At 36.9% G+C, this 24,348-nt stretch overlaps 1 protein-coding gene across 1 annotated transcript; it reads right to left on the bottom strand.

Moving 5' to 3' along the window:
* Positions 1-5,192: 5,192 nt before the first annotated feature.
* On the bottom strand, positions 5,193-9,589 carry LOC136219131 (65-kDa microtubule-associated protein 1-like). The gene is made up of 11 exons (XM_066006385.1): positions 9,454-9,589; positions 8,385-8,436; positions 8,221-8,306; positions 7,933-8,136; positions 7,592-7,840; positions 7,273-7,488; positions 6,835-6,990; positions 6,438-6,749; positions 6,137-6,224; positions 5,892-6,040; positions 5,193-5,712 (listed from the first exon to the last, which is right to left on the bottom strand). The coding sequence occupies exons 3-11, from the start codon at positions 8,290-8,292 to the stop codon at positions 5,404-5,406; spliced, it is 1,755 nt and encodes a 584-aa protein (XP_065862457.1). The 5' UTR covers positions 8,293-8,306; positions 8,385-8,436; positions 9,454-9,589; the 3' UTR covers positions 5,193-5,403.
* Positions 9,590-24,348: the final 14,759 nt, after the last annotated feature.

Genomic DNA, 24,348 nt, shown 5'->3' with positions numbered 1-24,348 from the left:
AAGTTTGTAAGATGTAAACAGTTGTTGGTAAATTATTAATGTAAACTGTTAATGTTGATAAACTGTTATTGTTGGTAAACTTTTATTGTTGTGTTGTTGTTGGGAAACTGGTATAGTCGATATTTAACCCATATCGGCGTGTACATAGGCCATATTTAACCCATATCGGTGTGTATATAGTCGATATTTAACCCATATCGGCGTGTACATAGACCATATTTAACCCATATCGGCGTGTATATAGTCGATATTTAACCCATATCGACGTGTATATAGGCCATATTTAACCCATATCGGCGTGTATATAGGCCATATTGTTGCATAAACTCCTGATTCAAAAGAAATAAACTCCTAATCACAAATTATCATGGCAAAAATACATAAAATCTCAATCACAAATTATCAATACAAAATATACTAAAGTACACTATTTTCCAGCTGAGTTTTTAGAGCAGCTTGCTTCACTCGATATTGTAGGTGGAAGCCGTGATGGAACTCGTAACATACTAGTACAATTCGCTCGATTATGACCAGTATTCTCGCACCTGGTGCATCTTGTTGGAGTTACCTCCTCGCCCTTCGATGGTATTCGGTTTTGACTTCTCGAACATCCCACTCTAGGTGCAGCCTTTTTAGAAGGAAGCACCCTCTTAGGAGTGTCACAAACTTTCCATTCAGACTGGTGGCCTAGTGGATGTATGGGCTCAATGTATGACAATCGTACAGTCTCATTTTTGTAGTAACGATGCACCCACGCATATGCATTCTCTAATCGATGCATTGATGCAATCTTACATACGTGTCTGCATGGAAACTGTGACAATTGCCATTTCCTACACGTGCATGTTCCCGCGCGCAAATTCACTATTCCACCCTTACCTCGATCACCGATTTCAAAATTGTGAGCATCGATGGGCTTATATGAACAACGAACTGACTTATTGACATGTTTATTCATCTTCTTATTATAAAATGAGGACAAATATGTCTCACGTTCTCCTGCAAAAACATTTTTCATATATTAGCATATAGGAACTCTTAGTACCTTATACTAGGAATAAGGTCCCAATATCAAACCTGCTTTTGTGCGTCTCTCATGAAACCATGCTTGGAGGATTGTCCTTATATACTCAACCAACAATGTGATCGGTAAACGTCTACCATCTCCCATTCTAGCATTGAATGATTCTGATATGTTTGTCGTCATAATGTTATACTGACGTGCGCAAAAGTACGCACGTGTCCATTTCTCTCTTCGAGCTTCCTCTAGGTAGTCCGCTGCCCCTGGGCATATACTATGAAGTCTGGCGAATCTTTCCTAAAAATCAGAGGTCCGCCAGGCTTTTGCAACTTGCCAATACGCTATGTCTAACTTTTTTCCGCCCCCAAATTTAGCCTTCACATTCTGTTTTAAATGCTGAGCACAACTTCCATGTACCATATTTGGATACACTATATTGACTGCATAATCAATGATCTTATTCCTGTTTGATATTATGACTAGGTCTTCAACATCACCAATACATTCTTTCAACCTGGTGAAGAAATAAGCCCATAATTCATTACATTCATTCGGACCAATTCTGAATGCAAGTGGATAAATTTGATTATTACCACCCTTTCCAACTGCAACATAAAGTACTCCTCCATATTTAACTTTTAAGTGTGTTCCATCTACACATATAACGGGGCGAATATGTGCGTTAAAACCCCAGATTGAAGCACACATAGCCATGAAGAAGAATTTAAAATGATCTTCATCGTCAGTTTCAATATGTGTCACCGTACCTGGATTAACAAATTTCAATGTCTCAGAATAGTCAGGTAACAACATGTACGATTCTTCAGGTGAACCACTCGTGCTATCTACCGCCCAACATCTTGCTCTCCAAGCTTGCATATAGGATAGGTTGATTGAAAATAATTTTTCAATCTCCCAAATGATGTGACTTGGACGGTACACCCGATTCTCCATGTCTAACTTCTCACTATGTATGATACCTGCGATTCGTTTCCCCACTTGCCTATGATGCGGCAATAGTTGTCCACCCCTATCACAAGTGTGACTGTCCATACTGTCAATTCTTCGGAGCATGAACATATCTGAACCTAGTATGACTCCACCTCTAGCTTGCCACTTGCATGTGTCAACATGTTTGCATCGGACCTCAAACAAAGACTTAGTTGATTTGTGCACCTTCCATTCGAACATATTATCAATTGAATATCTCCCAAGTGCATCTTGCAGTTCTCGTTTGCTTTTGAACATATCGTGCGCCTTCAAACCACCATCCCCCGAAGATTCTGTAGTTTTCATCAGAATGTCTCCCTCCTCTGGTACTTGTGGAACATACTGAAATGGATCCATTCTCCTTCTCATTCTTGCTTCATCATCAATCTCATTCAAACTTGGTTGAACATTATCAATCGATGGTTCTGAAACGGATCTTTGGCGATCATCGTTATCATATACATGATCATCATTGTCATATCCATTGTAATCGTTATCATATCCATGATCATCGTTATCACAGCCATTACCATATCCTTGATCATCCCCGTTCACTACATTCTCATACCCACAATTGTGATCCAATGTAATATCGTCTAGCCCAAGAGGAGATTGGGTATATGGATTCATGACATGTTTTGCCGGAGCACGAGTCTCTATGTTGGGAACACAAGAACTTATTCTGGTTGCCTCTACTTCAGCAACATTTTGTGGCCATAATTCAGCAACAATTGGTCGTCTTACTTCGGCAACAATTGGTCGTCTTACTTTCGCAACACTTGGTCGTCGTACTTCAACAACAATTGGTCGCCTTACTTCCGCAACACTTGTTCGAGGAGTCATAGAAACATATAATGGCATCACATCGGGTTTATTCCATCGACAAAACTCAACGAATCCAGCAATATCACTGTCATCCACTATGTCTGCTAATCTTCCAAAAAGTTTATTTGGACCGTATGTTGTGTGCATTGCCATTTGTATGTCAAAACAGGTTGCATCAACGTTCAACGAAGCGTGAATTCTATCTCTCAAAGTTTGATAATCAGTTGGTGTTGAAAAATGGAGCACCTTCGATTGACCACCAACGTATATCATTGTGTCCATGGGCCCCTCTTTTTTCCATTCTCCATCCCACGAAAGCATACACAGACAAGTATTCGGGGTGGACATATTTCTGCATTATCATAAAAATAGAAGTAAATTATATATTATTTGTAACTTAACGAAGAAAGCTACCGAAACATATCATGGTATACACATTTCAAACTATAAGATACGTCGATATATGTCGATACAACATACATATCGACACCTATTAGCACATATCGACACATAAGACTAACTCCTCCGTCGATATCTGATATATATCTACGATGCATTCTCATGATAGCTGTCAATATGTATGTTGTATCGACAGATATCGATGGAAGATCAAAAGACGTTTTTCTAGAATGATCTGTTAATGAGCATTAAATGCAGGTAATGATCACTTTGACTTTCACTCTTCTTCGAATATCACTCTATCAATTAAATCTGAGTCTTGTCTGTTGAGATTCCCCATGAGCATTATGGTTCTTTCTCCTATAAATAGACGCTTTGTCTGTTCATAGTTTATTCATTCTAATAAACTCTTAAATACTCTAGAGTAAAAAATGGAAGCGCCACCACCACCACCACCTCTGCCTGAGTTCGAAGCACTAATAGCTTCGTTCAGCGATTAATTCCGTGAAGGGGACACGGACGAAATTATCCGCTTCATGAGGGGCATGACGCAGACCATGTCTTTCGCTGCAGATGCCATGACTGACCATCTGGAGTCAGTTAAGGAAAAAAACAGGCGGCTTAGGAGGACAATTAGGCGGCTCAAAAGGCAGCTGGAGAAGTCCAAGATGGACTACGCTGACGCACTATTGGGTCCTGAGTACCTGAATGTTTAGTTTATGTATTTTTTGTTTTTAATGTTTATGTACTTTTGTTATTATGTGTTTTGTGTTTGTTTCTCTTGTGTTTTGTGTTTGTCTCTTATGTTTTATTGTGTTTTTGTTCGTTTTTTGATGTTTTATGTATTTTTTCTTTATTATAATATAAAAATATTGTTTTTATCTATGTTTTATGTGTTTTGTGTTTGAATATTATGATTTAGAATGGAAAATCACATTTAACCGAGGTCGATATACGTCGATATTCATCAGCTATCGACGCCGATATGTCTGTCAATATTCATAAGATGTCGACGTATATCGACCCTTTCGGAAAAAAATCGCAGAGTGAAGTTCCAAACCAAATGCATCTTCCTACAACAATATCATTGTTTTTAGGGATTCGCACGAACAGGAATAACATAAAAAGGCAACAGCAACAATATACATTGGGTTTTAGAGAAACAAAATGTTACATCTTAACCATGAATAGGTCGAAGCTTTAAATATTGTAAATAAATGAAAAACTTACATGATTGTGTATAAAATCTTGAAGCACAAACTGTGGGTTGGATTGATTGTTGTTCGTTGTCTGTAAATTGATTTGTTCTTAGAGAGAGAGAGAGCAAGCGCGCGAGAAAAAGAGGAAAATGGAGGGAAAGACAACGTTATAAAAGGTTAGAGAGGAGGGCATGGTTGGAATTTAGTTAATGAAATGTGTTAGTTTTGGTTAGTTTTTCAAAAGGTGTTAGAAAAGAAAACTAACCCCTTAAAAGGTGCTAGTTTTGTAATTGTCCCTTCTATTTTATTATGTCTTTTGCTTTCAAATTGCTTATTATTCTTGCAACATAAACATCATATTTTTTTTAATGGACATTTATTTTCATTTTGTATGCAGAGATGACTGTAGATGGATGGCTACATTTTAACAAATATCAAAAATTGAAAGCAAAGATCTCACCGAATAGACCAAAAGTCAAAATTTGGTCAAAGATGTTTTGCCCAAGTACAAAGAATGTTGGCATACTATGTGTAAGAAAGGGGAGGCAGTTGGTAAACAAAAATAAAGATTTAAATAAGAGGATGGAATATGTCTTTATCTAAGAAGTCTGATATTCTTTTAGGATCTGAAAGTTAAATAATGAAAGGTCATGAAATCTAACAATGCCCCATGGAGACTTTGGCCTATAGCCCAAGTTTAACCCCATGACACTATGCTGCTGGAGGCAAAATGCAATTCTGGTAATAATACATCTGACTAGAAGTAAAGCACCATGGAATGGATTTATAACAACTTCTTCGGAATGCCAACACAACAACATACAATGCTAAAACAACAGTTTTACTCTTCCAATTCCTTCCTGGTTTCCAACCGACTCTCAACTATATTCTTACAACAACTTCCTCCTACTAGTAATAGTAATATCAAAAGGGTGTAAACCTACTACATCATTTCACTGTCTTATTTCATTAAGGCGTAACCGGAATACTCTCTGTGGCTGAAATGTGTGAGGCCGTGTCCTCTTTTGTTATGGCAACATAGTTTGTTGGAGCTGCTGGCCTACCTGTGCTGTCCCTTCTCCCTTCTTTCGTAATGGACCTGCTCCCATTTTGATTAGCATTGAGCGACAGTCGTCTGTTTGGAGTCCCATTGGTACCTCCATTGGTGCGTGGCCCTACCGCCTTTTTTGTTGCAACTGCTGGTCGTGCAGGGCTAGGCCTTGAACCGAAAATAGATTCTTGTTCCGTGCTTTTCTGTTCATGGAACTTCTTCTGATCCTGCAAGTCCAAAGATAGTGGCCTCTTTTTAAGTAAGGAAATTACATCAGGTCCTTTAACTTGTATACCAAAAATGAATAGTTGGGCAACCCTACATCACATTGCTGAAGCAAGCATTCTTGAAATAAATTGGTAAGTACTTAAGTTTGAACAAGATTTTATCAACAATAAAAGCTTACCCTGAGTCTTTGCTTCTCTTCTTCTCTTTCCTGCCTCAGCATGGCATATTCATCAAGCATAGCCAAAAGAGGAACTCCGTCGTAAGTAAATTGCATCTCGCGTTCATCTTCCCATGCTCGAGTTTTGACAACCAAAGTATCAACCAGTGCTACATTGTCACAATAACCAAATCATAATTACATCATCCATGTTCAAAATTTTCTTTTTAACTTAAATGTCAGCAGTTTTGTCATTCTACAAGTACCTGGAATTTTGTTTACCAATATACGGGCTTTCTCTGCTCGCTTAAGATTCAAGTGAGCACCTCTGCTGGCATTGTACCTATTTTCGTCCTGTTCAAGCAAGATCAGAATTAATTTTAATCCCAAGTCAACTACCATATAGAAGAGATTCAAGTGTCCTAAGTTCTTTATAGTTTCTTTTAATAAATTTTCTTTTCTCTCCGGTGACCTATTACAATTGACATGAAAACCATGAAATCAAAGATCACACACTTAAGAACCAAAATCATCCATATCAGAGGAGAGGTGAGCATCATATAGTACCCTGTTGTAGTCATCGAGCCAACTCTCTTCCTCACATGCTGACATCCATTTCTCCACCTTATCCAAAATGTCTCTTCTGCTAAGAGCTTCTTCTTTGGCTTTTGATATCTGATTGTCCATATCCGCCAGCAAGTCAGAAGGCTCAATATTCCCAGAATCAATTAATTCCATGATTTTTTCTCGAGCAGCTTCTGGTTCTACTTCTATATGTGCGCGTGCATATATTTCTTCAAGTTCTGCTTGCTTTTTAAAAGCAATCTCTTTCATCCTGCTGGCTTTTAGCTGATCAAGTCTTTCCACTTCAACCTCAGCCTTAAAATGCAAAAGGCAGGAATAAGTACAGAGCTCGCACAGTATTATCAAACCTTTATTAATTTCAGTAGAAGAATCCACACACCTGCTCAATCAGATCCATAGCAAGAGCGCCAGGGACAGTCACTTCATCAACTGAAGCTGACATGTTACATGTAACGTGATCAAACAATTTCCTTTCTTCCAAGGAGGTATCCATCAGATTCCACAGATCAATCAACTGAGCTGCTAATTCTTGAAGCTGTAAAATAGAGATAGATGCATGTCAAAGAACTTTGCTTATTTTCAAAAGAAAGAACATCAAATGATTTTTAATGGGGCAAAGTTTTGTAATACTTAAATAATAATAATAAAAGTGCATCTGAAATTCAAGTGAAAATGAAAATCCTTCTAATGTTCCAGCCCGTTATTAATAAAGTATAGAAAAATAGCACTATTTATCATCAACTGGGGTGTTGACTATTAAATCATGACAAATCAATAGGAAATACTACACAAATTCTCATAAAGTAAATAAAGTTACCTTATGAAGCCTCTGCTTCTTATCTTCTTTTAGTGCTAATACTGTCTTGGCCAGCCTTGCTAACGTATCGTTGCTGATACTTTTGGATTGAGCACCAGAAGACTCATTTAAGCTGGGATGAACTTCATTTACAGTACTAAAGAAGTCCATTCCAAGAACAGCACAGAGATCATGCACATTGCTCACAAATTCAAGAACCTTCTGCAACCTATCACTCTACCCATCAAATAAAATAATTAGCTGTGGTAACTACACTTTCATAATAACAGGGAGTGTGATTTTCATTATTAGTGCTTCATTATGAAAACAAAAGGTTTACCTTTTCCTTTTGGAGTTCTTGAAGGTGGGCTTGATATTCATCTAACTTCTTTATGGATAGATCAGTCTCATCAACTACAGGAGTCTCATTAACATTCACATTCCCAGCAATTTCACCACATATTTTCTGAATTTGTGACTGTACATCAGAAAACTCCTCTACTCTTTCTTCTTTCTGTTTCCATAGCTGTTCAAGAGCTGGTGCTATAGCGGCAAGTTGCTCCTTGATTGTTCCAGAAGTTTTATCTGGCTGCCATATGAGCCAGAGAAACCATAAGAAATCCACTCAAACTTTTTCATATAGCACCACATGTATGACCAAATGAAGTAAAAATTACTCACAATTCCTACAAAACTTTTCTCCCCTAGGGCTGAAAGGAGACGAGCCAGTTCAATTTTCGCATCAGACAATGCCTCGAGAAGCTGTGCCCTTGACTTTGCAGCCAGCTCAACTTTCTTCTTATACACATCCAAGCACTCTTGTTCTATTTGAAGAAGCATCTTATCTCGTTCATCATCACTCTCACCAACCTCATCCCAAATTTCCTGAACACGTACAATGAACCAAAGCTAAGTTATTGCTTTTCACTAAACCATAAAACAATAGAAGAAAAAAATAAAGTAAAATACCTGCAATTTTTGCAGTAAAGTACCGCAAGTTGTTTCCCCAAGAAGAGGATTATGACCATCTGTGACTGCCATTTACAGAAATCGTTCTACATAGGATGCAGCATAGAGCATTCAAAAGAAGTTCTAGATTCCAGACTTTGATTTCAAGAGAAACAAATATGTACCTTATTGATCCGTGAGAAACAGACCTATATCAGACAGATGTAGCATGCACACCTGTCAGAAATGAAACACATAAGCACATAGAGTTTGTGAGTGTCAAGTAGCAGGCTCAAACCTTCAGGAATTAGAATAGTTGAAAAGCATAAACATAAATAAGCCTGCACAGGAGGCAACAAGACCCCACTTAGCAACTGAAAAATTTAATTGCACAGCATCAGAACATTCAAATGTGGTTGGATACCAAGAAAACAAAACAAATCAAACATACACCTAATTTTGCAGATACTAATTAGTATGTACTGTAGCCAAACTCTTCAGTTTTGAAAAGAATTAATTACCACCTGCTTTCTGTTCAACACAATTCTTTTGCAACCATATAAACTTCGAGGCAGTAATAACTGAATCCAGATTACTACGGGCAAAACAGAAGTTGCAGAAACTTGACCAATTCAGAACTTACTATGACATTCTTTAAAAAAATGGCAAAGATGAAAAGAAAAACTAAGGGCATCAAACAGGAACTAGCTAAAATCTCAATTCCTGCTGTTTTGCCCATTGACCACACATTGGACAATAGAAAACATCTATTCGAACTCAGAACTTTCATATGCTTTCGACAGCTTAAGTTCTTCTACTCCACTTCATTTACTCAGTAACAAAATAGGTCGTCATTATTCTCTTAAATACAACCCAGTTAAAGTATGTTAATCTGCTCAAGTAAGGATCAGTGGGAAAAGGGGAAAAAACAATAGGAGGATCTCAAATTTGCCAGAACAAAAACAGACATTGAACTCCGCGGATCAAAATTACACCAAATTCACTTCCCATTTCCAATCCCTAGTAAAACAACCATAAAAATTTCAAAAGCAACAATCCCCATTTAAAGTAGAGTTTCATTTACTGAATCAAGCATCAGAACAACTTCAAAATCACCCAGATCTCTCCCCCATTCACTGAAGCTCAAAGACAAATAAAACCCAAGTCCCAAAAAACTACTAAAAACAATGAAGAAAGCTACATTAGTTTAAAAACAAAGCCTCTAACAGTGCAGGAAAAGCAAGCAATGCTTACCCAGATCGTTCTTGGAGCAAGGATTTTGGGGGATTAGCTATTTCAGATCTAAAGCTTTGTTTCTCGGTTTTCTCAGTGAAGCACACTGACGGAGAGAGAGAAAGAGGAGACTATAATAGAAGAAGCTAACAAACAAAGTGACAGATAAATAAAGAAATGAGATATGGCAGGTGGGGACCTTAATATATCTATATCTATTTGTTCTCTTCTTCTTTTATTACCCTCCTTTTTACCGTTATTTACCAAAATGACACTGTGTTTTTCCTCCTAATCCATAAATTATGTCCAAATGTATGTTTGTGTGTTTTTTTTTTCAAAAATACATAATGAATGATTAGATTTTGTCATTCATTTTTTTTTAATCTGGAAAAGTTTTCAATTATGGGTCTGGACTCTGGTTTGTGATTTTGTTAACTCGCCCAATAAAATTTTATTATTAATTTTTCAAATTTGGAAATTTTATTGGATTTAGGTAACATTCTCGTTTGTGATTCATTTTGGATTTAGGTAACAATCTCGTTTAGTTCAAAATGTTTAATCCAAAATTTTACTATTATTTACTACTTTATGATATATTTAAATTTTATCTATTTTTTATTTAATTATGATACAGATAAAAAAAATATGAAATTCATTTTCCTTTTAGTTTTTAGGTTTTTTTTACTATTTTTTATATATTAAATATGATGCCATAAAAAAATTTAAAATTTAAGACAATTTTTTGAAAAAATTAAAGAGAAAATTTACTTTTTCTCAAGTTTTTCTTTTAGTTTTACTATTTTTTCAAGGTATTAATATGATGAAGTGGAATATTATTATGTATGCTAATTTATATATATATATATTTATTTATTTATTATACATTAAAAAATGCTTAATGCATATTTACACCCTTAAACTTGATACGTTTTGCCTATTGGCACCCTGAACTTTTAAAATAACCTATCACATACCTATAGTTGGCTTTAAAAACTTATGGCACATCTATAGTTGGCTTTAAAAACCTATCACACACCTATAGTTGGCTCATTCGGACCTCCTACACACAAAATCGTTTCATTTTTAAAAAATGAGGTCACATACAGAACGAACTCACACGCTTTTCTTTTTTTCTATAGCACGTATACCACCTCATCCGTTAAAGACGAAAGATCAACGATTTTGTGTGTAGGAGGTCCGAATAAGCCAACTATAGGTGTGTAATAGGTTTTTAAAACCAACTATAGGTGTGTCATAGGTTTTTAAAGCCAACTATAGGTGTCTGATAGGTTATTTTAAAAGTTCATGGTGCCAATAGGCAAAACGTGTCAAGTTTAAGGGTGTAAATATGCATTAAGCCCATTAAAAAATGTTAAGGTGTAAAAATACATCTAACGTGTTTACAGGTATGAGCAATTTTACCTTTAATGTCTAAAATGATGCAATTTTACCCCTAACATTGGTAGGCAAGAGCAATTTTACCCCTAACGTTGGTAAGTTTGGTCAATTTTATATATTATTATAAAACATATATATTTTGTTTCTTATTCTTTACAAATAACACATAAGTTGAATCTAAAAAACAAATTTCATAATTTTTGTGATTTAATAATAGAATCGAAGATTAATATTTTTAAATTCGGTGAAATATTTGAATTTTTTGGTCCTACTCGTAGAAAATACAATATATTTTTTAAAAAAATCACGTTTATGTTGGATTTTCCATAATTTATATCAAGTTAGAATATGGTCCTAGTATATTATATACTTATGTAGTTTGATAAAATAAAACAATAAATGCTATTGGTCAGTTCACGTAAGGGTACGATCAATCATCATGTTTGATTAACCAAAGGGTACGTTGAATCCTATTGGTTCATTAATGAAAATGTACCTTATGGATGAAGAGATACCTTGATGGAAGGTATATTTATAGAACATAATCAGAATTGGTCCTCTCTCTAACTTATCTAAAAGTCGTTTTCTCTCCATCTAGAAAATCTGTAAAGTCTAAAGGGTTAAGTGAGAGAAACACAATTCTCGTGATTCCAGAAGAACTCGATTATAATTATCATGGATCAAGGTACGCTCTTCTGACTGTTATTAAGTGTTTGTGAAAATCATCTTATTCAAACATCTGGGTAATTATGTTTGTCTAATATTATGATGAAATCTAAGATTTCTAACATGTGGTATCAGAGCCTGGTTTTGAATGGATGTTTTTCCAATTATGTTTAATATATTTATCCGCTGCTTTAATAGTAAAATTTTTTTTATGAACTCTGTTCTACAAATAATCTGATTAACAATTTTTTTTCCTTTTATAAGAATGGAGATGTTCTGTTTTAATCATGGTTTCTTATTACAGAAACCAATTTTGTTTTAAATGGTTGTGTCATATGCTTTAACCAAAATCTATTTCTTGTAATTGTTTTGATTTGTTGAATCATGAATATTGATTATGAAAGTTTATGATGTTATGCGAGATTTTGATTACTTGTTATTAAAAGAAAGATGAAACCATTAATTTGATTTCTTTTATCTCTGATTGTTTTGGGAAACCCATTAATCAGATTTTCTTATCTCTATTTGTTTTCCATTATGTTTTATTCTATTCAAATGTTAATGACTACCTTAATTATGAATTAATGTTTAGTGGGCAAATCGGTTTGTGAAGGGCAATTATATTTTCTAGTTTTGCAAAGCCTTATGGATTAAATCAGTTTTTATTCTACTTTTATGCTTACTGTCCATATTTGTTTTGTGTATATTACAATATCTATATACATGATGTATATATGAAGTGGAGTATATATATAATTTAAAATTCAGTAACGAATTTAATCACCAAAGTGATTAAAATATTAAAGTCTTATACAAATTGTATATTATTATTTTTATTTGATATCTATATTATGTGTAATTTGTTAGTCATCAAAATGGCCAAATTAGAAAGATTTCATAGATATCATGTTAAAATAATTTTAATTACTCATGTATACGATGATGCTTATAAGTGAGATGATATTATGATATATCAAAATATTTTATCATGAGTATATTGACGTTCATTGTTATAAAATATTATGGATCGCCCAAAGGCTGATTAGTTATTTTATAATTTATAAACATTACATGGTTAATTAATATATATTTGAGTAGACATGTTTAGTATATCCAAAGATAGCAAATATGTCTAATTGGAGTATATTAATTACAAATTATGTGTAATTAAATTAATGAAGCATCAATTATGTTTTGTTTCATTGTTGTATATTGTTGTTTTACCCAAAGGTGAATTTCAATGTACATTTGATGATGATATAAAATTCTGAATCTTTATTACTGAAACTAAATTTTACTCAAGACATTAATGGATGAGTTATATATTTGCAGCATCTGTTCCTGTCTCTCTTCATTCGCAAGCAACGTCTGTAATTAAATTCAATGGGCTTAATTTCTCTGAATGGTGTGAACAAATCCAGTTTCACCTTGGTGTTTTAGATCTTGATTTGGCACTCTTAATTGATGCACCTAATGCACTTACTGCTACTAGTAGTGCCGAACAGAGATCTGCCTATAAAGCATGGGAAAAATCTAACAGACTAAGCTTAATGTTTATGCGAATGACAGTAGCAAACAACATCAAGTCCACAATAAATAAAACCGAAAGTGCAAGGGAATTTATGAAATTTGTGGAAGAATGTTCCCAGTTTGAGTCTGCTGATAAGTCTCTTGCTGGGACACTAATGGGTACTTTAACCACTATTAAGTTTGATGGTTCTCGTACCATGCACCAGCATATTATTGAAATGTCTAATATTGCTGCAAGACTGAAGTCTATGGGAATGGAAGTGAATGAAAATTTCCTAGTAACGTTTATTCTTAATTCCTTACCTTCTGAGTATGGTCCATTTCATATGAACTACAATACTCTAAAGGACAAATGGAATGTGCATGAATTGCAAAGTATGCTCATTCAAGAGGAGGCAAGGCTTAAGAAACCAGGAATTCATTCAATTAATCTCATGGGTAATAAAGAAGTTGGAAAGAAACCAGGAAAGAAGTATGGAAAGGGCAAGAAAGGACTATCAAAAATGAATCAGTCATCAGCCCAAATCCACAAAAAGGAACCAATCAAGGATGTGTATCATTTTTGTAAAAAACATGGACACTATCAGAAAGACTGCCTGAAACGTAAGGCATGGTTCAAAAAGAAAGGTAAGTTTAAGGCTTTAGTATGTTTCGAATCAAATTTAGCTGAAGTTCCTTATAATACTTGGTGGATTGATTCTGGTTGTACCACTCATGTTTCAAATACGATGCAAGGATTCCTTTCAACCCAGACCATAAGCCTAAATGAAAAGTTCAACTTTATGGGAAATCGGGTCAAAGTTCCAGTTGAAGCCATTGGCACTTACCGTTTGATTTTAGACACTGGATATCATTTAGATCTTTTTCAGACCTTTTATGTTCCTTCTATTTCTCGTAATTTGATTTCTTTGTCCAAACTTGATAATTTTGGGTATACATTTAAATTTGGGAATAGTTGTTTTAGTTTGTTCAATCAAAATCTCTTTATTGGTTCTGGTATTCTTTATGATGGCTTATACAAATTAAATCTTGATTCTAATTTTGCCGAAACTTTATTAACCTTGCATCAAAACGTTGGAACTAAACGTGGTTTTAAGTAATGAATCGTCTGCTAACTTGTGGCATAAACGTTTGGGTCATATATCCAAAGCAAGAATGGAGGCATTAATAAAGAATCAAATCCTACCTGATTTGGATTTTACTGATCTTGGAATATGTGTGGATTGTATTAAGGGAAAACACACAAAACACACAATTAAGAAAGCAGCCACAAGAAGTTCACAGCTCCTTGAAATTATACACACTGATATTTGTGGGCCTTTTGATGTTCCATCTTTTGGTGGGGAACGATATTTCATCACTTTTATTGATGATTTTTCACGTTATGGATATGTCTATTTATTGCATGAAAAATCTCAATCAGTAGATATCCTTGAGGTGTTTATCAATGAGGTTGAAAGGCAACTAGATAAAAAGGTGAAAATTGTCAGATCTGATAGAGGTGATGAATATTATGGAAGGTATGATGAAAATGGACAGCACCCTGGTCCATTTGCTAAATTCCTAGAAATTCGTGGTATTTGTGCTCAATACACAATGCCAGGAACACCGCAACAAAACGGTGTTGCAGAAAGGCGTAATCGTACATTAATGGATATGGTTAGAAGTATGTTAAGAAATTCATCTTTACCCAAATCATTGTGGATGCATGTTTTAAAAACCGTTGTGTATTTATTAAATAGGGTTCCTAGTAAGGCAGTTCCAAAGACTCCTTTTGAACTGTGGACAGGAAGGAAACCCAGTTTAAGGCACCTGCATGTTTGGGGTTGCCCAGCGGAAGTAAGAATTTATAATCCACAAGAAAAGAAACTGGATTCAAGAACAATCAGTGGTTTTTTCATTGGTTATCCAGAAAAATCTAAAGGGTATATATTCTATTGTCCTAACCATAGTACAAGAATTGTTGAAACTGGAAATGCTAGGTTCATTGAGAATGATGAAGTCAGTGGGATTTTGGAACCACGAAATGTGGAAATTCAAGAAGTTAGAGTGCAAGTTCCCTTGCCTGTAGCTTCCTCTCAAGTTGTTGTTCCTATACATGTTGATCATGTTAATGAATTACAAGAACAACAAATTAATGATCCAACTCTACTAAATGAAGTTTCCATGAATGAACCTATCATAAGTGAAGCACAAGAAACTACATTAAGGAGATCTGTAAGGGAAAAGAGATCTGCTATTTCTGATGATTATGTGGTTTATCTGCAAGAGACAGAATTTGATGAAGGAATCGATAATGATCCAGTTTCATTTTCACAAGCTATAAAAAGTAATAATTCTACTAAGTGGTTAGATGCCATGAACGAAGAGATGAAATCAATGGACTACAACAAAGTTTGGTACCTTGTTGAATTGCCAGAAGGTTGTAAACGAGTTGGGTGTAGGTGGGTCTTTAAGACTAAACGTGACTCGAATGGCAATATCGAACGTTACAAGGCTAGACTTGTTGCCAAGGGTTTTACTCAAAAAGAGGGTATTGATTTTAAAGAAACTTTTTCACCTGTTTCTAGAAAAGACTCTTTTAGAATTATTATGGCATTGGTAGCGCATTATGATTTAGAGCTCCACCAAATGGATGTGAAAACCGCTTTTTTAAATGGGAATTTAGATGAGGATGTTTATATGGTTCAACCAGAAGGATTTGTGGTTGAAGGAAAGAAAAATATGGTGTGTAAACTGAAAAAGTCAATATATGGGCTAAAACAAGCTTCCCGACAATGGTATCTTAAGTTCAATGATACCATCACATCTTTTGGATTTAAGGAAAACATTGTTGATCGATGTATATATCTAAAGATCAGTAGGAGTAAGCTTATAATTCTAGTTCTGTATGTTGATGATATCTTGCTTGCAACTAATGATCTTGGTTTATTACGTCAAACCAAAGAATTTCTCTCTAAATGCTTTGAAATGAAAGACATGGGTGAGGCATCCTATGTGATTGGAATAGAAATATTTCGTGACAGATCACAAGGATTATTGGGATTGTCTCAGAAAGCATATATTAAAAGCATTCTAGAGAGATTCAAGATGGAAAAATGCTCTGCAAGTGTTGTTCCAATTCAGAAAGGAGATAAATTTAGTCTCGATCAATGTCCAAAGAATGAATTGGAACGTAGTCAAATGGAAAATATTCCTTATGCATCTATTGTTGGGAGTTTGATGTATGCACAGACTTGTACCAGGCCAGACATCAGTTTTGCTGTTGGAATGTTGGGCAGGTATCAAAGTAACCCAGGATTAGATCATTGGAAAGCTGCAAAGAAAGTGTTGCGATATCTTCAAGGAACAAAAGATCATATGCTCACTTATAAAAGATCTGATCATCTTAAAGTGATTGGATATTCAGATTCAGATTATGGAGGATGTGTGGATACTAGAAAATGCACGTTTGGTTATTTGTTCCAATTAGCTGGAGGAGCAATTTCATGGAAGAGTGCAAAAGAATCAATAATTGCTACATCCACTATGGAAGCTGAGTTCGTGGCATGTTTTCAGGCCACAATTCAAGGATTATGGTTGCGGAACTTTATTTCAGGACTTAAAATTGTCGACAGTATTGCCAAGCCGCTGAAAATTTACTGTGATAATTCTGCAGCAGTCTTCTTTTCTAAAAACGACAAGTATTCGCAAGGTGCTAAACATATGGAAATTAAATACCTTGTTGTTAAAGAAGAAGTTCAGAAACAAAGAGTGTCAATAGAACACATTAGCACAAATGTTATGGTTGCGGATCCGTTGACAAAAGGATTATCCCCTAAGGTGTTTAGTGAACATGTTGAAAGAATGGGGATTATCAAATATCATTAATGATGATGTTATAATTATATTTTATGATATAATGTATTTGACACTCTGAGCTCATTTACATATTGTTTCTGATATAAATTTTTATATCCTGTTTCTTATAAATAGTATATATACATGAATGCATAATGGGCATTAAACAAGATATAGTCTCTAACAAAGACATTATTGTTGGACCATCATGAAAAACTTATTATAATTCATTTTGAGTATAAGATTTATATTGTGATACATGGAAGGGACTATGTCGATGAACTGACATACAACCGCTATGATCCTTATTAGTCTTATTGCTTAACAATGACTTTATGTTTGACCAGTATGGTAATGGGTTTATTTTTAATGCGCGCCTTATGTTTGTTATTAAACTGTATATATATAATTTCACACGGACCAAGTGGGAGAATGTTGGATTTTCCATAATTTATATCAAGTTAGAATATGGTCCTAGTATATTATATACTTATGTAGTTTGATAAAATAAAACAATAAATGCTATTGGTCAGTTCACGTAAGGGTACGATCAATCATCATGTTTGATTAACCAAAGGGTACGTTGAATCCTATTGGTTCATTAATGAAAAGGTACCTTATGGATGAAGAGATACCTTGATGGAAGGTATATTTATAGAACATAATCAGAATTGGTCCTCTCTCTAACTTATCTAAAAGTCGTTTTCTCTCCATCTAGAAAATCTGTAAAGTCTAAACGGTTAAGTGGGAGAAACACAATTCTCGTGATTCCAGAAGAACTCGATTATAATTATCATGGATCAAGGTACGCTCTTCTGACTGTTATTAAGTGTTTGTGAAAATCATCTTATTCAAACATCTGGGTAATTATGTTTGTCTAATATTATGATGAAATCTAAGATTTCTAACAGTTTAATCATATATTTGTGATCTATTACTACAAATGTGAAGTGTAGATGATAGGATTAATGACCGAGAAGACGATTTGATGAATAATTTCTCTAATTGACCCAACTTGTCAATGTTAGGGGGTAAAAATTGTTGAAATACCTTTCCACATGATTTTGATTTGACAAAATTATTTATGTGAATGATAAAAATATTCTAACACATTAAATTTAAATGCTTTGATTTATTCACACTAATGTGTTTGTTCAATGTTGAGTAATTCATTTATAAGACATTAAGATAAAAAGCCTAAAGGCCCATAAGAGGAAGTCAAGCCCAAGTCAACAGATCAAGACCTCACGGCCTAGGAAGACAAAACGCAGTCGTATCAATTAAAACGACAGCTCAGCATGAAGAAGGATCGAGAAGTCTTCTATCAATTGCTTCAAGATGAAGCTGCTGAGTTGAACGACAAGAAGTACAAGTCAGCGAGAGAACAGAACCAACTTGTAGACAAAGTATTTCTACTTTGGGTAAAGCTCAGAAGACGCAGTAAGCTGTCTGGAGGACTTTACTATAAATGGCGAAACATTCTGTTCATCTGGCGAAAAGCTGCTGAGCTCTGCCGAAGACAGAAGATACAAGAATTTCATTGGCCAATGACACTGAGCACGTCCAGAGTGAAAGCGACAGGAAGCCGTATGACTCCAACGGTTATTTCGAAATTCGAAATTACCGGTGCTTGAAGTGTCACTATAAATAGGCCTTTCAAATGTTTCATTCGATGCAGATCTTCAATCAAGTCGAAACGCTGACCAAATTCATACTTGAAGTTCTGTGAGAAAAATAAAGCAAACCTTACACCAATTCCAATCTTTGTGTAAAAGTCTAGAGTGAATTCATTCATCTAAAGTGTATTAGCAATTGTTGTTTAGGACAAACACTTATCATTTCTAGAAGAATAGAAAGGAGAAGCTGAGTACTCGGTTATAGTACTCAGCGGTAGGTATAGGAGTGAGTAGAGGTATAGAGGAAGGTACTCTTGTATACTCAGCTTCTATTGTAAAAGGTTTTGTGCTCTACCTTTAAAGAGCTCAGTAGAGGATTCAAAAAGCTTGGAACGAGTTCCGGGGACTGGACGTAGGCGGAGAGACCGAACCAGGATAAGTCTGCTGAGTAACATATTTCTAACCTTTAAACTCCTTTATATATTGCTTGCTATAAAACTGACTAAATAACGAACTCACGCTGAGTTGAGTGCACTAAGAAGCTGAGTTCGGGAATAGACTTAAGTGCTATCTCCTGACTCAAGGAAAGAAGCAGACTTAGTCACCAGTTGACTAAGCTTGTGTTTTGAATCTACTTAGCGCCGCTGTGTAAACCTTTTCTCAAAGAAAAGAAGTCAGCCTTAACGAACAAAATTTTAAATAGTTCCTATCCCCCCCCTTGGAACTAACCTTGTCACGTTATACGGGACCAACAAGTGGTATCAGAGCTTAAAAGCTCACTGAGCAAGATATAACTATCTTGAGCTGATCCCCACAATGGCTGAGAACAGCACTCGTTTCCTCCCAGGAAATCAGACAACTCAGATTCTTCCTAAGGGACTGTCCATTACTCGGCCTCCTCTGTTCTTCGGGTCTAACTATACCTTTTGGAAGAACAGAATGAAAAATTTCATTCAGGCAACAAATATGAGTGCATGGCTTTCTATAGTCCAAGGCCCATTTGTTCCTGTTGAAACTATTGACGGCCAAACGGTTGTTAAAGCTGAGACTAAGTGGACAGAAGATGATCTCAAGAAGCTAAAAAATCATGCTTCGGCTATAAACATGCTTCACTGTGCGTTAGATGCTGCAGAGTACAATAAGATTTTAGGTTGTGAGTCAGCGCAGGAGATCTGGAAGAAACTGGAGGTCACCTACGAAGGAACCAACAAAGTTAATGAGTCCAAGGTGAACCAGCACATGAAGCTGTACGAGCTGTTTGAAATTAATGATGATGAAGGAATCTCTGAAATGAACTCAAGTTCACAAACATTATCAACGAGCTCAAAAGACTTGGCAAGATCTTTACTGAGGAAGAGCAAGTCAAGAAGATACTGAGGAGTCTTCCCAAAAGCTGGCAAGCCAAGAAAACTGCTGTTGAGGAAGCTCAAGACTTGACCACCTACAAGTATGATGAACTCATTGGATCTCTGCTGACCCATGAGATCTCAAGGAAGAACTTTGAGGTGAAGGAGAAGTCTGAGGACAAGAAGCAAAAGTCTCTTGTCATGAAAGCTGACTCCACTAACGGGAGCTCAACAGACGATGAAGAGATGGCCATGTTCACTAGAAAAATGAAAAGGCTGTTCAGAAAGAATGATAAGTATTCAAAGAAGCCTTACAAGAAGTTTGACAAGTACAAAGCTGAGTCTAGCGACATCAAGTACAAGAAGGACAGCTCAAAGCCAATCACATGCTTTGAATGTCATCAAACTGGCCATATCGAATCAAGTTGTCCTACCTTGAGGAGGGAAAGAAGAACAGCAAGAAGGCAATGGTGGCAACCTGGAGTGATAGTGATGAGTCATCATCATCAGGAGCCGATGCCACTGAGTCAGCAAAGATCTGCTTCATGGCAGATGAGCTTGCTGAGCCTTGTGTTTCTGAGCATACTGACCCCTCCGTTGCATCTGACGATGAGGCACACTCAACTGAGGTAATATCACTACCCTTGCTCAGAAATGAAATGATAAATGCCCTGAGTGACCTCTATACACTTATCAAAAAGTGTAACAAGAAGGTTAGAGCACTCAGCATGCGATGTGACGAGATTGAAGAGGTCAAACTGAGTGACCTTCGATACATATCAAGGCTACATATCAATCTAACCCTAAGGAATCTCATTACATAGCTGTAAAAAGAATCCTTAGATATTTGCAAGGCTCAGTGAATGCATGTTTATGGTATCCCAATACTCATGATTTCACACTCATTGGATACACTGACGCTGACTACGGACGAGACAAACTTGAACGAAAAAGCACCTCAGGAGGATGTCACTTCCTTGGAAGTTGTCTTGTGTCCTGGTTCAGTAAGAAGCAGGCGTCAGTAGCCCTGTCAACCACTGAAGCTGAGTACATTGCTGCTGGAAGCTGTGTTGCTCAAGTCCTCTGGATCAAGCAACAACTAGAACATTATGGCGTTCAGACTAAGACAATTGAAATCAAATGTGACAACAAGAGTGCCATTGACCTATCAAAGAACCCAATCCAGCACAGCAGGATGAAGCACGTCAGTATAAGACATCACTTCATCAGAGATCATATACTCAAGGGAGAGATCAAGCTGACCTATGTCCCAACGGATGAGCAGCTTGCCGATATCTTCACAAAGCCACTGGCTCGTGAGCAATTCAACATACTTAGAGAAGCCATTGGTATGTTTAATCCTCTTCAATAAATTCCAAGTATAATATGTGATATATGCATGCTGAGTTGACTACCATGCTAAGTGATTTATGCTAAATCAATGTCTATTACATACTGAGTAGATATACACGCTGAGTGGTTATCTCAAGCTGAGTTACTAAGCACACTAATAATTCCTTTGCGTAGAACTGACTACTCAGAACATTAAACGTTTAGAATTCTTAACACTGAGTAAAGATCCGTTGCAAAATTTAATGCGAAACATGCAAATTAAATAGCCACCTAGGATGACGTAAGCGCAATAATTAGAAAATACATGCGCCGAATGTATCATAAATGCCAGAATCTTTGTCGATTGAGTATCTCGAGGTCAAACGGCCACCTCAATGCTTCAGATCAACTCGACACCTCTATAAATAGTGGACGATTTCCCACTTTTACCTCTTTACGCTTAGAAATTTCTGGTATTCAAATTCTCTCTTCTCTAAAATCCCAAACTTCTCAAATTTCTCTAAGGATCACGTCTAGCGATTCTCAGAATGTCTCCGGTGGCGGTTACGACGACAACCGCTCCGATGAAAATCCTCCATCTCCTGCTCATAAGGAATATAGCGAGACTCCCACCAAGTCTCAAGAAACTAGTCAGCGTGACCACTCTAAGGTCACTACACCGAGCAAGAAAACCAAGGCTGACCAAGCTACCTTCTCGAAAGGGAAATAAAAGCAGGACAAGGCAAAGAAACTGGTGGAACGTACTTACTCCCTAGTTTATAGCAGTGTAAGGGGATACAAAGTTGACTACTCCCGCTGGTTCTCGAAGGGATTTGTGGAAGCTGAGCAACCCTTCTGTGAGTGGATCTCAAAGAACGGCTGGACCGAACTGTTCTCAACTCGAGAGGCCACCTACCCTGAGTTAGTGAAGGAGTTCTACACTAACCTAAGAGCCGCTGATGATGACCGGGACTACATGGTCACCAAGGTTCAAGGGAAAGACATCTTCATCAACCCTTCTTACCTTGCCTCACTACTAAAACTGAAAAACGAAGGAGCTATACTTCGCAAATCAGGTGACCAAGAAAATATTACCTATCCCGCTAAGTTTTGCAAACCTCCTGGTCATGTAGGGGAAATCTCGAGTACCTCCATGGGTCAACATCAAAAGATGGCCCACTACATACTGACCAATTTCCTCTTTCCAAAGGTCAACTCCACCAACTCAGCGTCAAACTTTGAGCAGTGCTTCATCTGGCACATGCTGACCTATAAGTCGATCAACATGCCAATCTTCATAATCGGTGGGTTTCAAAGAAGTACTGGAACCCTTAGGTTAGGCTCCATTATCACCAGAATCCTCAAAGATCACCGGGTGAGCTTGGTTGAGGAAATCCACACCCGGGGTACAGAAATTACTGCAGCTGCATTGTTTGGTTTATTCTATGATCAACCAATTGTGCCCAAGAAAGGAAAAGGGGCCGCTGTTCAGGAAACCGAAGGGATGCAGACCAGAGAAGGAAAGAAAAAGAGGAAAACTCAAGCTGACAAGCATGATAGAAAAAGGAAAGCTATTCAAAGCTCTTCCAAAGACGATGATGTACCACCGATGAAGGTTCGGTTTGTATCCAGAGGAACAAAGCCTCAAGTTGCACAAGGTCAGGTTGGACCTAAGTCAGCAGAAAACCTCAAAAGACAAGCTGAGCCTCAGGAAGAAGAAGAACAAGGGGACACTCCTGAGCAACCACTGAGAAAGAAGAAGAAGGTCTCTTCTGAGTTAAGTCCTATCGACGTACCCCCACTTGGAGTTGTCATCTCTAAAGACTCTCATTTTGTGAGAAGTCAGGGCATTGTTCTTGAGAAAAACCCCACTGACCAACATGAAGAAGAACTGGGTGGTCAGTTTGATGCTGAGGAGACAGCAAATGTTGATCAATATGAGACAGTAGATGTTGAGCAACATGAATCAACCAACACTGAGCAGATTGAAAAAGAAGCCGAGCCAACAGCAAAGGATCACACTGATCAAGGGGCAACTTCACCTACTGACTTAATTGAGTCCATTCCTGCTGACCTCTCTCCTCAAAAGACTAAGAGATTAAGGAGACTTAAGAAGAAGGCACATAAATCCCATGTCATTGATCTTATGGGTGACTCACCTCTGCGGGATCCGATCACTGACCTTTCAGATATGCAGTTTAAGTTCTTCTCAAATCCCACTGAGTCTCCACCAGAGCAACAGGAAAAGCAAGCCTCTGTTTCTCAGCCTAAGGAACATGCCGACTCAATTGCTCCTCTAAGCCAAGGTGATACCGAGCAAGTGATCGAAGTTCCTGCTCCTCAACATATTGAGCTAGCTAAGGAAATACCTGCTCAGGTCAGTGCTGAAACACCTCAACCTCCTCAAACCAGTCAGCTTCAGCCTGGCTCTGAGCAAGTAGATAATTCTGCCGATCATCCTCTTCCACAACCATAAGTGCAGAATATCAACCAGTCAGCTCCTGCTGGCAATCTAAACTCAAGTCCAGCCGCTGATAATGTTGGCACTTCAAATAATGAACTGAACCAAACACCTCCTCCATCCGGTTCAACTCATATTCCGGCATTTGGGCAACACATTGATGGAACCTACAACTACTTACACGCAACTGAGTCTGGTCGAAGAATCATTGACTCAGCTCAAGCTCTACTCCAGGACCTCCATCAAACCAATGCCGATGCCGCTGGGTCAGTTCCTGTTGAGCCAACTCAACTTTCATCTGTCACTCAGCTTCTCACAGAAATCAAAGGTCTTAAGGATCTTCTGAGTGTCATGACTTTACTCCAGTCTCAACAGCCCAAGCAGGAATCAATAACAAAGCTGGCCGAACTCCAACTGACAATGGTCAATCACATGAACTCTCTTAAGGGTCAACTTCACAACCTGTCAGCTGCGAACTCCATGTATGCAACTTCTGCTGAAGTTCATCAACTCTTCAACCAGCTTCACTCTGAGCAAGCTAGAACCAATGAGCAACTCTCTTCCTCCTCCCAATGCTCTATTGAGCAAATCAGTGAGGCTGTCCGTCTACTCAACTTGAGTAAAGAAGAGATGGAAACTGACCAACTCAAGACGAATGAAATTCTGAGGTACTCTCGAGTCACTTTCAACCATGTGCGCCAGTCGAATGTTCAACGTCAGTATTATG

Source organism: Euphorbia lathyris, chromosome 2 (genome assembly GCF_963576675.1).
Source record: "Euphorbia lathyris chromosome 2, ddEupLath1.1, whole genome shotgun sequence".
NCBI lineage: Eukaryota > Viridiplantae > Streptophyta > Magnoliopsida > Malpighiales > Euphorbiaceae > Euphorbia > Euphorbia lathyris.
Note: the sequence above shows the minus strand (reverse complement) of the source record. Positions and strands in the feature narration are given on the sequence as shown.